Genomic DNA, 21,480 nt, shown 5'->3' on the forward strand with positions numbered 1-21,480 from the left:
AGGAGGTATCTACAGCTGCTCCCAAGACTAGGCAACTCGCAAGCCCACGCAAACCTGGCGGTGGACGAGCGCGAGCGGTGACGAGGTATAGTGGGAGTGGCGTCGCTACTCGCTGGCGTAGTGAAAAAGGAAGGACAGTAAGTCAGAAGCGTTCGGACAAGATACAAGAGTGCGTGTGCGTCTCCTCTCTCGCAGTTTGGAACTTTGGGAATAACCGCCTTCAGGTGTGTATCTCCTATACCTTTGATGTGTGTTAGTGTGCTTTGAAATACCACTCCAAATGGCCCATTCAAGTGCTTCTCCGAGACTTTCGAGCAAAACTGTTGAGTAGTCACTAGTGACCCCGGTTCAGAAAGTGGGCGTTCGCACCCTTCCCTTCCATCTAGGACCACAACCCCAACCTTTATTTTTTCCCAGCCGTACGCCACCTACAATCGGTAGTCTATGTGGAGTTGCTAAACAAAGTAGAATTAGTGTTCAATTGATGCATTTCATGAGATATGCATGTGAAGATGGTGTTCAGAGAGCAACTGCGGATAATATTCACGAAAGCGTAGCTTACTCTGGCGGCGGCCGTGGCGCGACTGCTGTTTCCTCACAAGAGAAGCTCTGAAAATGGTCTCCTAAATATTTAAACTAAGAACACTGTGGTGTTATGCATTACGTCCATATCCTACAAGAATGTCTGTGCACACCTGGATTCATAAATTCACGCGACTGAACGACGTCGGGGCAGCTTCTGAGCATTTGCCCCAGCCATAAATAATTGAATATGGAAAGCATTAATTACTGTTGGTATCTTAATTGTAGATCCTGCCTTGAGACATAAGCTGATGTATACAGTAGTTTGTTTCGAGTACTTCATTATACTTTCAAATTTAGCTGTAGCATGTTGGTGTCGGGGGGGAAGCATTACTGTGCAGTGCATGTGTTAGTTTGTAGGTCTTTATGTGTAATTTTCTATTAAGTGTGTGTGTGTGTGTGTGTGTGTGTGTGTCTCTCTCTCTCTCTCTCTCTCTCTCTCTACGCTATCAGGGTGCACGTATGATAATTCAGAGATATCTTGACAGCGCGAACACATGAAAGAATAGAGTATGCATGATCCAGAGCAAGACCTTGGAAATACAGATGGACAATTTGTCGGGCATACCATTACGAAGCAAGGGGCCCCAGAAAGGAAAAAAATATATAATTACACAACATATGTCAGCATCGATTCACGACATATTAAAATCTCGCAGCAAATACACTGACAGTCTGAAGAGTCATGGTTGAACCGGGGAAGTTGGCTTTAACTTTGGTTGGGAGAAGGCAGGCAAGCTGGTGGGCCTGCGCGAGGACTGAGGATTCGGGAAAGGTGAACAATTTTACTGCTTGGGTTGGGCCGCTTGGGTGTGCCCTTCTTGGTCGAGTCGGAATTCAAACTCAAACCGTCTTCAAAGGGGCGGTTACACGAGCGAACGCAACCACAATTTTCCAGCATAATACGTTTACTTCATTCCGCATTATTTCATTTCTATCCAACTATTTTTTTCCACTAAAGTATATCACAGCGCTGTATACTCCGCCATCATGTTGTTCTGAGACTTTCCAAGCGGATGTGATGTTGAAAAGAATTATTGTGTTGGACGAATATTGTAAAGACGTTTGGAGGGAAGGTTGGAAGTTGTGATGATGTTAAAAAGAAAGGTTGGCAGGTGTGATGACGCTAGTAAGAAAAGAGGATGTACTAAAGACTGATAAGGAAGGCGAAGGATGTGAAGGCTAGTAAGGAAGGCGAAGGATGTGAAGGCTAGTAAGGAAGGCGAAGGGTGTGAAGGCTAGTAAGGAAGGGTGAAGGTTGTGAAGGCTAGTATGGAAGGGTGAAGGTTGTGAAGACTATTAAAGTAAGGAAAAACAGAGGGTGTAAAAGACGCTAGTAAGGAAGGGAGGAGGTTGTGAAAGACGCTAGTAAGGAAGAGCGAAGGTTGTGAAAGACGCTAGTAAGGAAGGGAGAAGGGTGTGAAGGCTAGTAAGGAAGAGCGAAGGTTGTAAAAGACGCTAGTGAAAAAGGTGAAGGTTGTGAAGGCTAGTAAGGAAGGTTGTAAACGACACTAATAAGGAAGAGAGGAGGACAGGAGGTTCTGAAAGACGCTAGTAAGGAAGGCGGCGGTTGAGAGGACGCTAGTGAGAGTGGGCGGGCACGTGGAGGGAAGGGCGGCAGTTGTAAAAACGCTCGGAGGGAAGGGCGGGCGGTAGTTGAGGAGACGCTTGGCCTTGGTGGCGTGGGTATGTGAGAAGCGTGAGGCGTCGGGAAGGAGTGTGTGTTGGGTGAGGGGTGGGGTGGGGGGGAGTGAGGAGGAATGTATTATAGCGTGGGTCGGTCACTTGTTGCTTGGAGGTAGAGGAGGTGAGGCAGAGGCGGCACGGGGTGGCGAAGAGACTAGGGACTGGGGGGGTTCATAGCGCTGGTGGATAGGGTGAGGGGAGGGGAGAAGGGAAAACCATTCTCTCTCTCTCTCTCTCTCTCTCTCTCTCTCTCCCCACGAAAGAGCCTCAGAGGACGTAAACAGGATGAGTGGGTAGCACCCTCTATGATTGTGATGGCATGACTAACATATTGCTGTCTTCACCGGAAAGAGATAACAGGTAAAGGTCATGTTGGGGGCATACGTTATAGCTGCGTGTGGCTTCGGTGCTCATCTCCGTCACATTGGTCCTTGAGCCTGTGGTAGGTAAGAACACATTACTCCGGGACACGGGGCCAGTAATGCGACATTTTTTTTTTCACGGTTTACTTTCTCCAGGTTTCCCCAGGCACCCACGCCGCCTCGTAAATTTCTGAAATCAAACGACTAGGTAAGAGATCAATATATAGGAGCAAAGATAGCAGCAAGTGAGGATTGATAACAAGTGGTGAGATAACTTGCTACAGAAGAAAGAGGGCGACAGGTGGAAAATGATACATGAAAGCCATGCGCTATATTTTAAGTGCCTTGGGAGGTAGTTGGGTATTAAAGTCTTCAAGAAAATTCCGGCGTAACGTCACAACTCACAACTATCCTCAACACTTACTTGTCTGTGAATTTGTAAGACGCACTCCTTTTGTAACCCGAGGCGGTTGAGGGTGACAGTAGAGCTCCTCCTTTAGCCCCTCTCCCTCTCCCCCTACTTCCCGCCTTGCTGCCTTGGTGCTTCGGCTTCCTTCGCCTCTCCTCCAGACTTTTGCAGGTCACTGAGTACGCTGCAAGAAGCTCGGTCTTCCTGACCCAGTCTGTTCATATTAGTTGAGTGCAGTCCATGTTGCTGCTCCCTCACAGAACGATGTGGTGTGTGTGTGTTTCACCACGGTCTAACCACGCGATAGACTCGCGATCACCACCCAGTAACCTCGACCGACTGAAACCGACACATTCCCCGTCTGACACCCGGTACTACCCTGCTGGGTGGACAGGGGGCACGGATTAAACGAAGCCAAACTCGGGGTCACGAGATGATTCTGAGGGGTTGCAAGATTTCTGGAATGTGAAAATACATCATATATATATATATATATATATATATATATATATATATATATATATATATATATATATATATATATATATATATATAAATATATATATATATATATATATATATATATATATATATATATATATATATATATATATATATATATTTATTTATATATATATATATATATATATATATATATATATATATATATATATATATATATATATATATATATATATATATATATATATATATATATATATATATATATATATATATATATATATATATATATATATATATATATATATATATATATATATATATATATATATATATATATATATATATATATATATATATATATATATATATATATATATATATATATATATATATATATATATATATATATATATATATATATATATATATTTATATATATATATATATATATATATATATATATATATATATATATATATATATATAAATATATATATATCAATTACGATATTATCTGTGTTTTATGGCTTGATGATCAGAGAGAGAGAGAGAGAGAGAGAGAGAGAGAGAGAGAGAGAGAGCATTTGTGTATTAGATTGTCGGAAACACTATGTTGGGGGGGAGGGGGGTCGCAACACTTTGCTGCAAGTGATTTGGAGGGGTCGCAGGTCAAAAATTTTGAGAAACTTGATTAAATGAGACTGACCAGCCGTCACTACTCCGCCCGAAAATCGAACCCAGGACCTCTCGGTTGTTGGGCGAGCGCGCCAGCCATTACACTACAGAGCTCCGTATGTTATTTTTTTATTTTATTTTATTTATTTTATTTGTGTGTGTGTGTGTGTGTGTGTGTGTGTGTGTGTGTGTGTGTGTGTGTGAAAGACGATCACAAACAATCAGTGGTGCGGACAGTAACGTCATGAAGCAGTGTTGTGGCTGCTCCTCAGGAAGAATCTTCTATACAGAGTATTAAACTGACACACATTCTGTACGACGTGTTTGAAGATTCACAATAAAAAAGTAAAAGGTAATTACCACAATCACAGAGAACCATTAAAATGAATCACAACAAGCCGTGACAGTAAACACCGAGCCTTTGAAGGAGTGTCTCACGAACCCTTGACCTTTTGATCCACCACATGACACATTGAGTCACGAACAGTATAAAAGAACGACAGCAAAACAATTTCCTTTGGTTTCTTATACATGCAGTAACCTTTTCAATACTCTGTTCTACCTTCGGCCTCTCTTATTTACCCTAAAATGTAATCAAAAGTAACATATAAAAAACTTAGTAGCTATTCTGAAGGACACAAACGTTGCAGACCTTGTCGCTAAGGGACATTTGGCCTACACTTGACACGGCAACGGCGCTGCCTATGAAAATAATAACAACATCCAGAGAAAGAGGTCTGACGCACTCTCATCAGATGAGTAAGTCGTCTCTCTCTCTCTCTTTTTTTCTTTCTTTCTTTATTTTTACATCTTACATATTGTAAATGAGTACATATAATGTCGATGAGCGGGCAACGGCCCGCCGCTGGGGGGAGTGTCAGGGCCACTCTCTCTCTCTTGAATAAGTAAAAAAAAACAAAAAAACTGAATGGGAGGAAAAAGATAATAAAACAGAAAACTAAGGGAAGCGAAGGAAGGGGAAACGTGAGGTTATCATATTCTAAATAGGCGCACCTAACATCACCAAAATGTGGGGTACAAACTTGGCGCAGGGACTGTTTTGGGGGGCCATTGAAGGTAACGGGCTAGTGGCCTATCCGGATATTTTGTTTTTATTTATCAATGATCCACAAGACATCCTAGAGTTAAATCAAAGTATGTGCTTATCTTTGTATTCATTCATACACACATTGGTAATAATTGTGGGATCTGATTCACTTATTAGAATGAAATTCTATTGTGAAAAAGTCACATATTCGTGTCACTAATAAAAATGAAACTAGTAATTTAAGTTTTGTCACCATGAAATATACACAAATGGATAAATATGAAAGCTCACTAAGTCACAATAAGTGACATAACCTGCTTTGCGCAGTAAAAGTATGCTACTTCAGGTACCTGATACCCTCAAGAAGGCGTGCGCGCTGCCTCTGGCCTCGGAGCTACAGCCTCAATGTTGCCATATTGTCGTACTTAGCCGATTATATTTCCCGATTTCCTACCCCCAAACTGTCTTCTGGGCTCCTATAACGAAACTAATTTATAGTTATCGTTGAAAGAGTTAGATTCTGATGTTTCTTGGCAATAGTTAGGCGTCAGAAACAGGTACCCAGCAAACATCGAATGTGCGGGCCGCATATTTCTGGACTGTACCACAGTACTGCGCGCTGCAGTGAGAACGGATGGAAGACACCGTTTGAGAGACTTAACTAGACCTCGCCGACGCTCACCTTAACCTCTCTCTCTCTCTCTCTCTCTCTCTCTCTCTCTCTCTCTCTCTGTGTGTTTGTGTGTGTGTGTGTGTGTGTGTGTGTGTGTGTGTGTGTGTTTCACACACACACACACACACACACACACACACACACACACACACACACACACACACACACACACACATCATGTGCATAATGAGAGAGAGAGAGAGAGAGAGAGAGAGAGAGAGAGAGAGAGAGAGAGAGAGAGAGAGAGAGAGAGAGACACACACACACACACACACACACACACACACACACACACACACACACACACACATCATGTGCATAATGAGAGAGAGAGAGAGAGAGAGAGAGAGAGAGAGAGAGAGAGAGAGAGAGAGAGAGAGAGAGAGAGAGAGAACACACACACACACACACACACACACACACACACACACACACACACACACACACACACACACACACACACACACACACATCATGTGCATAATGAGAGAGAGAGAGAGAGAGAGAGAGAGAGAGAGAGAGAGAGAGAGAGAGAGAGAGAGAGAGAGAGAGAGAACACACACACACACACACACACACACACACACACACACACACACATCATGTGCATAATGAGAGAGAGAGAGAGAGAGAGAGAGAGAGAGAGAGAGAGAGAGAGAGAGAGAGAGAGAGAACACACACACACACACACACACACACACACACACACACACATGTGCATAATGAGAGAGAGAGAGAGAGAGAGAGAGAGAGAGAGAGAGAGAGAGAGAGAGAGAGAGAGAGAGAGAGAGAGAGAGAACACACACACACACACACACACACACACACACACACACACACACACACACACACACACACATCCATCATGTGCATAATGAGAGAGAGAGAGAGAGAGAGAGAGAGAGAGAGAGAGAGAGAGAGAGAGAGAGAGAGAGAGAGAGAGAGAGGTAAGGTGAGCGTCGGCGAGGTCTAGTTAAGTCTCTCCTCAAACGGTGTCTTCCATCCGTTCTCACTGCAGCGCGCAGTACTGTGGTACAGTCCAGAAATATGCTGCCGGGCTTTCCCTGCAAGCGCCTCCCAGCGTTACAACGATAATCCTAACAGGCCTGATAGTAATACCTATTTGTAATCACTGTAGGAGGGCACTTATCTTTTGAAGGGGTTTCAAAAGAAGTGGTCTCTTGAAGTTCGTCCTAGAGGAGTCCTGTAGTCCTCGAGACTAAGTATAAATAAGCACTGCCGCGAGTTAATGGGGGGAGCTGCAAGTGCTGATGTGTTAACTGCTTGAAAGCAGTTGATGTTATGGGGCGAAAGCCAACCACGTGGGTCTGAAGAGGTATTTTGAATTTCCCTCGCCAAATGGCGTGGCTTTCGATCGGTTGATTTATCCTTGCTCTTTAATCATAATTCCGCAAGGGCAATTATTTATTATTTCATGAAAGGAAACACTGAACTATTGTTATTCCTTTCATGGTAAATGTGTTTAGTCTTCAGGCATTGAATAAGGTAATTCTGTCTCGGTCTGGGAGCCGATGAGCGAAGTATTTAAGTACCATACAAGGCTTATTTGAGCTCGGACGATACTCATAGTTGGCTTGAACTCTCGGCCCGAGACTAGTTCCATAAGGAAAATAGTTAATTTGTCTAATCCCCTGGTTAACTGACCTAATTCCTAACACATTTCCCAGAGGAGATTGCGATTCCCCAAATCGCAATTAACCGTCTAGAGTAATTATTTATTCAATTATTTATTTATTCATTTATTTAAAGATAAGAAATGGGGACTAATCTTAGTAAGAGAAAAAGAGTGAAATGCAACTAAGGGGGGTCGAGATCGTTGCACATCTCATCCAAATCGACTTGCCCTTACCCTTTCCTCACCTTGTAGGAAGGTATAGCATTTTTACTAATCATCCTCACCTGGGAAGGTGTAGCATATTTTTTAATCAATCCTCACCTGGAAGGTGTAGCATATTTTTTAATCAATCCTCACCTGGAAGGTGTAGCATATTTTTTACCCTGATAATTCTAACTTCTACCCAAAATTTATTCTAAAGTCTTCAGCCTTAGTAGGTGAAGTACTGAAACAACCAAGATATTTACAAGTTATTTAAATTATCCCTAAGCATTTTGTTAAACCGCTCTGTAGCCTTCCTTTTGGGCCGAGGCGCCCCGACACGATCACCGCCACTCTGGGTGGGGTCGGCATTATTGTGGGAGGCCCCCTCGTCATATACCAAATCTCTACCCGGATGAGTTATAGTGAGCTCCAGCGGATAAAGGTTACATATAGAATGAAATTCTACAGCTCCATTACCTTGTTTGACCTTGACTGTTCTTACTTTATTATCCAATCCCTTAATAATTTGCAAGACAGTGCCCATTAACCAGAAGGGTCTGGGTTTATTTAAAGCTTTAATCAGAACAATATCTCCTATTTTAATTTTGTTTTCCCAAGTTGACTGATATAGGTTTCTGTTATGTTCTCTTAAGCTGAGTAGATAACTCTCATACCACAACCTTTTAAAGCTTTCTAATATTTCCTCTTGCACTTCAAGAGTCTTTTCTAAAGAGGGCTGGCTCTGGTCATCGACCCACACTTCCTCATTTGCATCGATTATCTAACATACAAGCACAGGAAAAGACAAACTTTTATCAAATAACAGTCACATCATGCTAGAACGATCTATTGTTTTTCAAATTCATTAACTGATAGTTCATTTCAGGTATATTAAAAGACATCAGGCTCTTCAAGCGCATGTAAAGGCTATCTTAATAAGGTAACTCTCGATTTACGCGAGTATTGTGTCCTTGAAGAGGTCGCGTAAATCAGAGAGAGAGAGAGAGAGAGAGAGAGAGAGAGAGAGAGAGAGAGAGAGAGAGAGAGAGAGAGAATATCCATATCACCGAGATATCCACTCAGGCACCCAGTCTCAGCCTCACTCGTGTGAGGAAGAAATGAGGGACACCGTGAGCGACTGGCTAGTATTGGTCCGGTACCGAGCAGTCTGGTACCGGTACCGTACCGTATAGCTGGTACCGTTAGTACCGGTACTGGTACCGGTACCTGATCACCTCTATTGTTGAGTAGCGTGGCAGCGTGGGTACTGTATTGTTATTCAAGTAACGCGCGGGAAGAACTGAGCTCAGCTGTGTGGCCGCGGCACCGTGTGAGTCCAGTTGCGTGAGACATCTGGTGGCCACTCCATAAAATATCGCGTATAAGTGAAAAAAACGTGTAAATTAAACATTTATTTGGATTTTTGACCCCGCGTTATTTAAAAAACGCGTAAACCAAACTCGCGTAAATCGAAAGTTACCTGTAGTGGTAGTGGTAGTAGTACTAGTAATAACCATAATAATAGTAGTAGTAGCAGTAATAGTAGAAAGCAGCAGCAGTAGTAGTAGTAGTAGTAGTAGTAGTAGTAGTAGTAGTAGTAGTAGTAGTAGTATATTAACAGTAAGTGTTAGGTGGTAGTAGTAGTAGCAGTAGTGTATATATAATAACAATAAGTAGTAGCAATAATAATAATAATGTTAATAAGAAAAAATAATGATAAAAATTTAATAATAATAATTTGAAGATGAAGAAAAGGAAAGGGACAATAGCTAGTGCTGGTGGTGTGTGGGTCAGGGACATTTGATGATTTAAGCTTTTACAAACTCACCTCATTGGGCTCTTGCTGCTTGCAGAATGACGGAACACAAGTGTGTGGTGAGCTACTGCTGCTGTGGCTGTAGTCTCAGGAGCGGGTCGCTGTCCATCGGCATTGTTGTTCTGGTGAGTTAAGTTTATTATGTGTGTATGTAACATATATTCATGACTGACATGGAACTGTGAGCCATATTCATATTACAAGTTGATTCTGAGAAGTTTTGGGGTCCTTACAGAGTTTGACTTAGGGAACATATTACAAGTTGAATCCGAGAAGTTCAGGGTCCCTACAGAGTTCGGGATGAATAACTCCGTAGGGTCCCAAAACTTCTTGGATTCATTGTAATACGGACCCTAAACCAAACTCTGTAGGGACCCGAAACTTCTCGGATCCAACTTGTAATACCGCCCATTGTTGAACATAACTGTAAAATTCTAAGTCATTTTGCCTTTGTTCGTCCTCAGATCCTGTCCCTGTTGCAATGCATCTACAGCATCTTTGGGGCTATCAAAACTGGTAAGATCTTTGGGGCTTGGATTACCAGCTTGATTTTATCCAATTTTTAGAAGGAACAACAATGCCTCCAGAGGAATGCATGCCTTTGTTGACTTGAGCATTAACTGACTGACTGTTTATAAAATGAAAATACATACTGGTGATAAAGAATACACTCACTTGTCATCTGCCTTAAGCTTAAAGTTTATACTGAGTGGCACTAGAGTTGAATCAGATAGAATATTTACTATCATTTGGATATTAAAATTAAGTGGAATAAATATTTGATGTCACTGAGGGTAGGCAAAAAGTGCTTTCATCCACTGCTTTGGATTTCAGGTGATAACTCTCTGTGGGTTGGCTTTGTCACCAACTTGATCCTCGTCATCGTATCATGCCTCCTCATTCAGGGAATCCGCACAGTAAGTAACCTCATGGTGTTCCCTGCTAGTAGATTTATTCTACTGAAAAATAAAAAGGAATCAGCAATAGTTATGTCAGATATGTTTTGTATGTGTTCATTTGTCAGCTGATTTTGTTGATGATAAATACGTAATGTCTATGGTATCTGTCAGCTCATAATATTCAACAATGATACAATACACATATGCTATACTAAATATATAATGCCTCTGTGGTATAGTGGTCACCACACCTAGATCAGGAGGCCTGGGTTCGAATCCCAGCCTTTGCAGTTTACGCACATTTTACACAGCTGTTCATCTTCCCTTAAGTGTTACTTGATAATTGGATAGCTACCTGGGAAGGAAAACTGTGGCATCCCACATGTCACAAAGATGAATACAGGCCACACAAAGCTATTGCGAATGCTTCCAACTTTTCTTTTACATAACAACTAAATGGTAGGCCGGTGAAGATCAGACACAACAGTCAAAGTCCCTGAGATGGATGTACCCTTCATCACCTGCCCACCTCCCCTTCCCTCAGGAACGTCGTGGCTTTGTCATGGTGTGGGTGTGGACAATGGTGGTGCTCGTCACCATCAACATCATCATGGCTGTCATCATTCTCATTACCACCCTGAACCTAGCCTTTGGCCTGGTCACCCTGGTCGTGATGGGTATATTCATCTACCTGGTGGTGGTGGTTCGCTCCTACGGTCTATCGGTGAGTAAGGAGTATTTTGTTGCCTCTTTGTTTATGTGACTTAATTCACCTTCTCCAGCAAACTGCTGCTAAGATTTTGAGGTGAACACTTCAATATGGAAAAAAAAGGAGCTAAAAACTTTTTAAATTCAGCACCTAAGAGATTTCAAGGAAACAGTAATTTTTGGTTGCTTTCATCATCAAAATCATTACTCCTACATCTCTTATATGACAAAATATTCTTAATTAAAAAAGTAAAATGTATCCCTTGAATAGCAATTTTTACTTCTAGGTGATATCAGTTACAGTCTCAATTGTTAAATGCATAGAGATAAGATATTCTCTATCTGTGTAGCTAAGTATTTTTTAGAGAAGAATTAGTGGAAACTAACTGATTACTGGTAACAAATTTGTCACAGCACTACCACTGTAAGGGGGGCTGCGCCACATTTCCTACGCCACATTTCCTACAGGACACATCTACAAATTTAGCCCTTTTTAAAGTAGTGACATATTTCCTACAGAGATACAGCATATCTCCTACACACAGTAGGTGTAGGAAATGTGCTTGACACTTGTTTTTTGTGTAGGAAATATGACTGCCTAAGTCTAGGAGCTGCGGCAGTATGGCGCATCCGTCATAACTCCTACAGTTATACTGTCATATCTCCTACAAATATTACATATTAATTAAAATGGCACTTTTTATTTTTCGCTAAAACTTATGGAACTTTTTATTTTTCACTAAAACATACTTTTTAAATGAAAACTTCAAGCCTGTCATGAATTGCAGTACGACAAGTGGGACATGTTGCAGGGTTGTTATTATCTATTATATACAAATATTATATATTAATTAAAATGGCACTTTTTATTTTTCACTAAAACTTATTAAGCTTTTTATTTTTCACTAAAACATACTTTTTAAATGAAAACTTCAAGCTAAGTACTTGTTGACTGGTCAAGGTCGTCAAGAGTGTATTGAGTACAGAGGCGCCCCACTAGGGGGGTGTGCCTACACAGTGTAGGAAATGTGACAGAACAGATTATTGTGTGTAGGAGATATGCTGTATCTCTGTAGGAAATATGTCACTACTCGAAAAATGCTAAATTTGTAGGAGATGTGCCCTGTAGAGAACTCATTTTTTGTGTAGGAAATAAGCTGGAGACTTGTTTTTGTGTAGGAAATATGACTACCTATGTGTAGGATATGTGGCAGTACTACAATTATTGTAGGTTTGTAGAAGTGACTACGCCCCCTGTAAGGTTGTCTTGTATGACGGTCAACTTTTCCTTCCAGTTGAGCAGCAGCTCCGGTGTGGCCTAAGGTAGGACAGAGGCAGAGCACCACCAGTCTGAGGAAGCTTACAAGGTGGGGATCACTGCAGAGCCTCGACTTCAGTGTCTCGCTTTTAAGGCTTGCATCTACTTCCTAAAACCTATGTGACAGAACAATGACTGAAATTATTATTTAGGTACAGTAAGTGACTACCTATGGATATTTTTTGTATGGACTAAAATGAACTTGCACACAAAAAAAGAACCCCTATTTGCTTTGAAGAAGCAACTTTTTTGATGGCTGTCATTTAGTAATTTAGTAATTAACAGATAAAAAGATAAACTACAACTAAAATTAAGTTGTAGAATATCAGATATCTCATTTACCAAAGTCGAGAACTCTCCCCCAAAAACACAGCACTAACAACAGATTAAGACAAAGCTTCCAGGGCAGAATAGAACTTAATGCTGCTGATAGGTCAGCTAGGTTGCAGAGATCATTGTGACATGTGGGGCAGTGACGAGTGTGGCAATGGTCAGCCTTCTGCACATCTGAGTAATGTCCTCCATGTGCATTCAGCAGCATTAAGGAATCTACATATTAAATCAAACTAAACTGATATGTTTTTAAAGTTAGAGAATGGACGCATTATCTGTCTATGGTATAACAAAGTAAAGGACACAATTTAATGATATTTGAAAAATTACTCTTTATTTGACAAAGTTCAAATGTTTTGTTTGCAATTCCTCTTGTGGGGCAACAGGACACAATCTTCGTGCCTTTTAATCGTTTTGCATCACGGCTCGCTAAGATGCAGCCAGTGTGTGTTCAGTAGTGTGTAAGGTGAACAGCAGCACGCATTTGTGTTTTTTGGGTACTGTCAGTGTCTCACACAAGGCAATGTCCTATTTGACTTTTACAATGTATTCACTTTTGCACTTTACTGTCAGGGACAGAAGGACCAAACTTTGCATGGTGCTGTTTGTATATCTCATAGATGTGAGTCACATGTTTTAACCTATTTCTTGATATGTCTGATGGAGATACTGTTCTTGTGCACCCATAAGACCCCTTTCAGACTCATCAATAATTCTGTGTCTGCTAGGAAGAGCACATCATCATGCCTTCATATATCTGTTTGTATCAAACTATTAAAGAGCGCTTTTACACATGTTGACCATTACAAAACGCTATTCACAACTGCTATGGCCACCTTGGCACCCTTTTGAATGCAACAAGATGTCATGCCACTTATTGCGTACAAAGCACACATCACTGTATTGGCATGTTCAGAGAGGTTGACTTCAGATGAGCTGACGAGCACTGCAAATAGTAGTTATTACACTTTGAACACAGCGTTTTTCAGTTGATGGGATGGCATATCTCCTTTTGCTACCTCTGCTTAAGAAGTAGATTCCCTCAATCAAACAGCTCATGGAAATTTACTACTGACACCCTAAAGTAACTGAAAAAAAAAAAAAAATCCTTGATCCTTGACATACAAACAGTCCAATTACAACAAATGAGTGTGAATATCTATGATGACTATCCAGAGCCAACTGAGGGCAAGGACACTGCTTCAGGTTGTGCCTTGTTATTTGAAACATAAGTCATGTGCTTAATGGCGCTCTCAGGAACCTCCAACATTGTGCTGTCCACAGCAGACGTAGATGTCTGAAAGAGGTGTATGCCAACAGCTGCACACTCATCTTTCAACATAACATTAATCCCAAAACTTTGTCGTCATGTTCTCTAAATTCATGATTCTGCATGTTTCCATTCATCCTTCCCCTTTTACTCTCCAGGTATGAAAAATTTCAAAATGATAGGATGCTCCCATGAGACTTGTGTACTCAATATGTACTTAGAAAGAGGGAATAAAGAGTCAAGTATAATGATAAAGCATGGTGGAGCTATTTAATAGTGCTGCCCTCTTATGTAACAGATTGAAGAATTCCACACTGCCCCCCTTTTTTCCCTACATTTTACCAAGAGAACATGAAACACTGAGGGAATGCAAGCACAGGCACCCAGCAGAACGTCTCTTGTTACTGTTCAAATTAGTATCTGTCGAACTATGTTGTCACGCTGTTAAGTACAAGAGTTGCTCTCCTATTCTCTGTTGTAGTAGTGTGTGTTTATGTTAAAAATATTTTGTTTTTAAATAAGATATAGTAGTTATAGTTATTGGACTTGAAGAGAATAAAGGAATCACTGTGAAATTGTTATTTTTCATTTTGAAGTTTGTGTAGTTTGCTATATTTGCTATGATACTTTATCTTAATAAAAATGATATACTCTTTACTTTTCATATTCCAGCCTAATGGAATGGAAAAAAAGGTAAGATGCATACAAAATAGTAATTGAAATCATGCTTCAGCATTCAATGCCTACCAGTCTGGACACTACATGTTGGCCGGACTGATCCTTTGAAAAAATATATGTAGCAGTGCACTCACTATTGCACACCTGGTACAAATGTGTACACAGGAATCAGGTGCACTGGGTGGGGGGGTCTGTGGGCAGACAGTGTAATTACACTGGTGAAACACTAGAATTTTCTCTTTTTACTACACTCCCACACAACCTCTGCATGTAAAGAAACACACGAGAAATTAATCCAGACAAGGAAAGGTTTTGCCAGCAATGGGGATTGAACTCGCAACCAGCGAGACGGGAGAGCCACTACTTAACCAGTCGGCCAATGAGGTACCCCCCTCACAGAGTGAGTTATGGGAGGCTCACCCATCAGGCAAGTCGCTGCACTACACTGGGTGACGTCTGTGGGCAGACAGTGTAATAAACCTCTCCTTGGAACAGAACATCATTATCAAGAGGTTCTAATCAGAAAAAGGAGTGACCAACAAAAACTACATTCAAGTTCCTCTTGACTGCTTGACACACCAGGCATACACTAATCAATTGAAAGTAACTTTATTTACCACAATTCTGTTTCCACAAAACTATACTACCTCCATCCTGGCTTTTACTGTATACATGACACCAAGCCTGGAACAGAAGGGCATCATGCAGGTGCTCCAAGAAAGCTCTCTTAACATCTCTGCTGCACTGTTTCCTTGAATAACAAGACCCAAAGGTAGAGTATACCAACCTCGTCAGTATTTAACAGTGAGGATCTAATACTTTTTCCTTTTGCATATAAACATTATTGCTACTGAAAATTTCATACATAACTTTCTACTGTATAGGAATTCAAATATCATTGCAGGATTATTTGTTGGGACGGTACCACCACCAAATTTGGGATTCATCATTTTTACGAGCAATTCCAATATTAACACAGGTTTTATAATCGGTAAAATGCACCACTTCGAGGCTTCCCATTGTAATCAGTCAATAGTCAACGGTGGCATAAAGGAACTTCAAGTGTAAATTGCCAGAAGCAATGTTGCCCCTGTATAATTCAATAATAAGACTACAATTTACAGTACAGTTTTGGTCCCCAAATTACAGGAAGGACATTGCATTACTGGAAAGGGTTCAGCAATGAGCTACAAAAATGATTCTATCCTTAAGGGCTCAACAGTATGAGGAAGGATTTAAGCAGCTCAACCTCTTCACGCTGAAAAAGAGAAGCTTGTGTGGAGATACGATCCAGGTCTTCAAGTACCTGGAAAAGATTGCTCACGTCAATCATCGTTCTTTGAGCTGCAAACCAACACGAGAATTAGAAACAACAGTCTACCTATACAAGCGAGGCAATGTAGTAAAGACATTGGCAGGATTTTTTTCTCAAAACGAGTCAGCTGTCATCGGAACAACCTTTCTTCAGAAGAAGTAACTGCAAACACCACCAACTCCTTTAAAAATTGAATCAACCATTTTTTGTTGCGTCAGTAGCATTAATTCACCAGAGCAGGCAACCTTGTAATAAGCCAATAGGTTTTTTGTTGCCTGCTTTTCCATGTTACCCTCACTCCTACAATTAATGTGATCTTTGTTGAAGAGGATAAAGCAATCTATAATGTAATTTGAAATCAAATCAACAATCAAGGTGTCGATGAATGTTTCAGTTACAGCAATTACATCAGTTTTGGGGTGTAACAATGCATCACAATTCTTGAATCATATTTTTTGGGCTACGAACATTGAAAATAACTTTTGGCACATCCTCTACTTGTAAAGGTGGTGTTACTTGCAGTTCAATGATGTGAGAGAGAGAGAGAGAGAGAGAGAGAGAGAGAGAGAGAGAGAGAGAGAGAGAGAGAGAGAGAGAGAGAGAGAGAGAGAGAGAGAGAGAGAGAGAGAGAGAGAGAGAGAGAGAGAGAGAGAGAGAGAGAGAGAGAGAGAGAGAGAGAGAGAGAGAGAGAGAGAGAGAGAGAGAGAGAGAGAGAGAGAGAGAGAGAGAGAGAGAGAGAGAGAGAGAGAGAGAGAGAGAGAGAGAGAGAGAGAGAGAGAGAGAGAGAGAGAGAGAGAGAGAGAGAGAGAGAGAGAGAGAGAGAGAGAGAGAGAGAGAGAGAGAGAGAGAGAGAGAGAGAGAGAGAGAGAATATATATATATATATATATATATATATATATATATATATATATATATATATATATATATATATATATATATATATATATATATATATACACTTTTTTTACCTAGTGTGTGTGTGTATATATATATATATATATATATATATATATATATATATATATATATATATATATATATATATATATATATATATATATATATATATATATATATATATATATATATTAGGTCTTAATGAAACTACTCAAAACCGCCCTCAAAAACCATGCTTTTCTGCTCTAGCAAATATCAATAATGAGAAAGTGTTGATAAAATTTAGTTTTTAGTTAAGCAATCGTGCTACACTGATGGTGGGAGTTTACTCCATTATCGTACAAGAACGCTGGCAAAAAAGAAATTGGTGTAGTCTGAATTTATTCATTTATTATTAACTTTTGTGTCATTATTTCTCATTCACAATGTCAATGATCATAATCAATTTGGATCCATCCACATTAATATTTTGTAAAGCCATAAAGTATTTTGAAACCTACATTCATGAGTTTCTCTCAGAAGCGGCGCTTTTCGGAGAGAATGTTATTATTAACAGCCTTTCCTCGTAAGGTTTGCTGCACGCGCGCGCGAGTGAATGAGCAAAAAAGAGAGAGAGAGAGAGAGAGAGAGAGAGAGAGAGAGAGAGAGAGAGAGAGAGAGAGAGAGAGAGAGAGAGAGAAAAAATACACTCCAGCACTTTGCCTCAGCCCTCCCACCCGGTCCTTGTCCGTCTGGCTCTGGACAAGGTGGCAGATTCGCCGTGAAGAGACAAGGCCTAACCATCCTAACACCACACCTCCCAGTTCTCACATCATAAGCCCAGCCCAGTCTTCCCTCAACTCCTCTAGACCCGAAGTTGCCAGGACAGCCCTGCCTGGCTCCAGACAGTCCGGCTTTATAGCATGCGATTCGGCTCCTCATCGTCCTATCCAGCCAAGCCACAACCGTTCGTCACAGTTTCCAAGAAACCCACACCAGCCCAGAGGCATTCGGACCAACGTTCCCAGCTTCTCTAGGAACGGTACTAATATTAACTGGGGACAAGCAAACCAAGTACATTCAAGGTATAATCAAGCACCCAGACCATCATCTGGTGGTGTTCATCATACACGCTCCGCGACTATCCAACCCGAGTACTGTTATTACTGCAGGCATAAGGGGCACACAGAGTCTAATTGCCGAAGAAAAAATAAGTGTGATTATTGTTTCCGCCTAGGACACACTGTTGATGTGTGTCGTACCCGAGTTGCCGAGGAAAGGCAGGAGCTCCTTCAGAAGTTCAAGGCTAGCCAGGCTGAGAACAACTCCATTCTTATGTCATCTCTCAGTCGTATAATTGGCACTGCCTCCCTCCATCCCCCCGCTCCAGTCCCGCCCCTGCTCAGCAACTGAAATACTCAATCAGGACAGCTAATCCCCACGCCCTGGGCACCCTCTGCTTCTTCAGGGTCAAGTTATCCAGTCAGTAATTATCCAGGACCGTGGCCTCATGCAACCCAACAAGCGTGATTACCTCTCCATCATTTCAGCCAACGTCAGGGGTCTTCAAACTAACATTGGAGACCTCACTCACTCTCACGTGATTCCTCACACGTCTGACGTTGTGGCTACAGTAGAAACATTCTTAAATGAGTCCGTCCCTAGTAACTATGGGCAAATTGAAGGGTACACGGGTTGGCACCGTCGGGACAGGACACGCGGAAACTTTGGAGGTGTTGCTGTCTGTTTCCATAAGAACCTGACGGTACAGCCACTTGACATCACTCTTCCCAATCATCTTGAGATGTTCTTCAAAATTTGGACTCAACATCATGGTTCAATATTCTTCTGTGTCTGCTACCGTCCTCAGTGGCAAGGCAGTGAGCCATTAGAGTTCCTGCACACTCACCTTGACAGGTTGCTGCAGCAGTACTCTTGCAACCACACCGTCATCGTGGGTGACCTTAATCAACATTTGGTTGCAAGAACTTTTGAAGAACTCCTCACAGTTTACAGACTGACTAATGACGTCACCTTCCCCACCCATAACTTAGGCTCCTCCCTTGATTCGGTCATCACCGACCTTCCAGATGGCGTTGTTGCCTGCCGCCCTCTCAACGCAGTGGGGTCCTCTGATCACATGGCGGTCCTCAGTACAATTTGCGTTACCGCGCTGAGAGACGCCCCATGAAGCGCACCAACTGGCTGTGGGGGAGGGCTAATTGGGAAGGCATCCAGGACGCACTGAATAAAACTCCATGGCACAGCATTCTTGCAGGAGACGTTGATACTCAAGTGAGAACCTTCACCGATACAATCCTCTGCCTCCAAGACGTATATGTTCCCAGCCATACGTTCACGGTCAAACCACTTGACCGCCCTTGGTTTGGGTTTGACTGTAGAATGGCAGCTGATGAAAAAAGCAGAGCTTGGACACGCTATAGACGACACCCAACCGACACTAACAGACAACGACACAAGGAGGCCTGTACCAATATGAAAAGAGTACAACGGCTGGCTCAACAACAGTGGCAAGAAGACCTTAAACTTAAACTCTCTGGTCATTCAGTGGGAAGCAAATCATGGTGGGCTGCCCTTAAGGAGCAGCAAGGTTTTGCTCCTGACTCTCACGTTCCTCCACTAAACAAAGCGGATGGTTCGGTCGCTTCTCGGAGCTGTGAAAAGGCTGAGTGCTGGTATCCTATTTTTCAGGCAAAATGACCATTCCTGAACCTAATCGTCTTCCTCCTGTTATGCCACGACTTACCAATGCCACCCTTGATGCAGTTGTTGTAACGGAAGCGGAGGTTAAGCTGCATTTACAACAGCTTGATATTAAGAAGGCTTTGGGTCCGGATGGTGTTTCGCCTCACATCCTCAAACACTGTGCCGCCCAGTTGGCAGAACCCATCACCCTCATCTTCCAATGCTGCATCAGCACTAGTACGTGGCCTTCTCTCTGGAAAGTTGCGAGAGTTGCAGCCATTCACAAGAAAGGAAGCAAGACAGATCCGAAAAATTACAGGCCGATCTCTCTTTTGCCTGTACTTGGCAAGATATTAGAAGCAATCATTGCCAACAGGATTACCTCCTTCTTCACCACACACCACATTCTTAATAATAGGCAGTTTGGTTTTCGTCGCAACAGGTCAACTAATGACCTTCTCCTTCTTATGTCTACTTCATGGCATCAGTTCCTAGATAGAGGACGTGATGTTTTTGTCACTGCCCTGGACATAGCCGGAGCATTTGACAGGGTGTGGCACTCCGGTCTGATCGCCAAACTCCGAAGCATAGGTGTGAACGGCGGACTCCTCCACCTCCTTCACGACTACCTCCGGCACAGAACCCTCAGTGTGGTGGTGAATGGACAGTCCTCGGTAGAGCACCCTGTTGGAGCTGGTGTTCCTCAAGGTAGTGTCCTTGGACCCCTTCTTTGGAACGTTTTCCTTAACGACCTCCTCCAGCTCATCCCTGAAGCCTATGCATACGCGGACGACTGTATACTAACTTTCCCCTGCGACACTACTGACCACCACACTACAGTCACCCTAATCAACCATTTGATGGAGATAATTGCTGTATGGGGACAACGGTGGCAGGTGGATCTTGCCCAGGACAAGACCCAAGTCATGTTGATATCCCGGCGGCACCACTCCCTGGACAACCCTATCCCACCCATCCTTCTAAATGGGAAGATCCTACCTCTGAAGCCATCGATTCACATTCTTGGAGTTGAAATCAACAGCACCCTTTCCTTCACCAACCACGTCCAGAAAACAGCTGCAAAGGCTGCCAGCAGATTGAGTTGCGTCAGGCGCGTATCCCACCTCCTGGACGCTAGAGGGGTAATAACCTGTACAACGCCCAGGTCCGTCCTGTCATGGAGTATGCTCCCTTGACGTGGTCGGCCTGCCCCCCTTCGTACCTTAGTCTCCTAGACAAGGTTCAGAACCGTGCCCAGCGGATCGTCACGGCAAAAGTAACTCCTGGACAGCTGCTGACCCCTCTGCAGCCCCTACAGCACAGGCGGGACGTGGGCGGTTTGTGCTCCATATACAAGATCCACAAGCAGGGCACCCCGCACCTTGCTTTACTCCGGCAGCCATGGGCGACCCTCATCCTCACTCCACCAGGGACGCTCACACGAGGAGTGCACAGCTGGCTGTTCCCTTCGCCAGGACTGAAACCTTTCTCCGCTCTTTCCTGCCGCGATACACAAGACTCTGGAACTCTATGGTGCGACAGACTGACATTTACCAGGCTAATTCTATTCAGACTTTTAAGTGTGCAGTGAATACTTGGCTAAGGTGACATGACACTTAATTGTGAGACACGTCCTGTAATTTTAATCTTATTCTATTTTTAATCTTTTAATTTTAATCTTTTAGTCTTTTAATCTTTTAATCTTTAATCTTTTAATCATAATCTTATTGTATTTTTCTCCTGCCAAAGATAGTCTGCAGCACCTCACTGTAACTTTTGGCAGCTGTATGTTTCTGTATTGGGATTTGTTTGTATCTAC

General features: G+C 42.2%; 1 protein-coding gene and 2 long non-coding RNA genes across 8 annotated transcripts in view; 1 reads left to right on the top strand and 2 right to left on the bottom strand.

Moving 5' to 3' along the window:
• LOC126997465 (uncharacterized) overlaps positions 1-9,708 on the bottom strand; it is a 55,762-nt gene extending 46,054 nt beyond the window's left edge. For 4 of the 5 annotated variants that reach the window (XR_007752137.1, XR_007752138.1, XR_007752135.1 and 1 more), the window contains exons 1-2: positions 9,569-9,708; positions 3,055-3,497 (exon numbers count right to left, since the gene is read on the bottom strand). This is a non-coding gene — a long non-coding RNA (uncharacterized LOC126997465). Of the gene's footprint in view, positions 1-2,652; positions 2,821-3,054; positions 3,498-9,568 lie in introns of all 5 variants that reach the window. The other variant, XR_007752136.1, reaches the window with a different exon arrangement.
• Positions 168-14,741, top strand: LOC126997464 (uncharacterized). Its single transcript, XM_050858566.1, has 6 exons — positions 168-224; positions 9,594-9,681; positions 10,021-10,072; positions 10,391-10,473; positions 11,000-11,179; positions 12,459-14,741. Exons 2-6 carry the CDS (start codon positions 9,595-9,597, stop codon positions 12,483-12,485), a joined length of 429 nt encoding a protein of 142 aa, XP_050714523.1. The 5' UTR covers positions 168-224; position 9,594; the 3' UTR covers positions 12,486-14,741.
• LOC126997466 (uncharacterized) overlaps positions 10,371-21,480 on the bottom strand; it is a 52,371-nt gene continuing 41,261 nt past the window's right edge. The window contains exon 4 of one of the 2 annotated variants that reach the window (XR_007752140.1): positions 10,371-10,512. This is a non-coding gene — a long non-coding RNA (uncharacterized LOC126997466). Of the gene's footprint in view, positions 10,513-13,794; positions 16,069-21,480 lie in introns of those variants that run through there. The other variant, XR_007752139.1, reaches the window with a different exon arrangement.

This window comes from Eriocheir sinensis, chromosome 12 (genome assembly GCF_024679095.1).
Source record: "Eriocheir sinensis breed Jianghai 21 chromosome 12, ASM2467909v1, whole genome shotgun sequence".
NCBI lineage: Eukaryota > Metazoa > Arthropoda > Malacostraca > Decapoda > Varunidae > Eriocheir > Eriocheir sinensis.

What these genes read in the sequence shown, in the direction of transcription:
- LOC126997464 (XM_050858566.1), top strand. Translation starts at nt 9,595, where the DNA reads ATGACGGAACACAAGTGTGTGGTGAGCTACTGCTGCTGTGGCTGTAGT. An exon ending in CCATCGGCATTGTTGTTCTG is followed by an intron (nt 9,682 to 10,020) that starts GTGAGTTAAGTT and finishes GTTCGTCCTCAG; the next exon opens with ATCCTGTCCCTGTTGCAATG. An exon ending in TCATTCAGGGAATCCGCACA is followed by an intron (nt 10,474 to 10,999) that starts GTAAGTAACCTC and finishes CCCTTCCCTCAG; the next exon opens with GAACGTCGTGGCTTTGTCAT.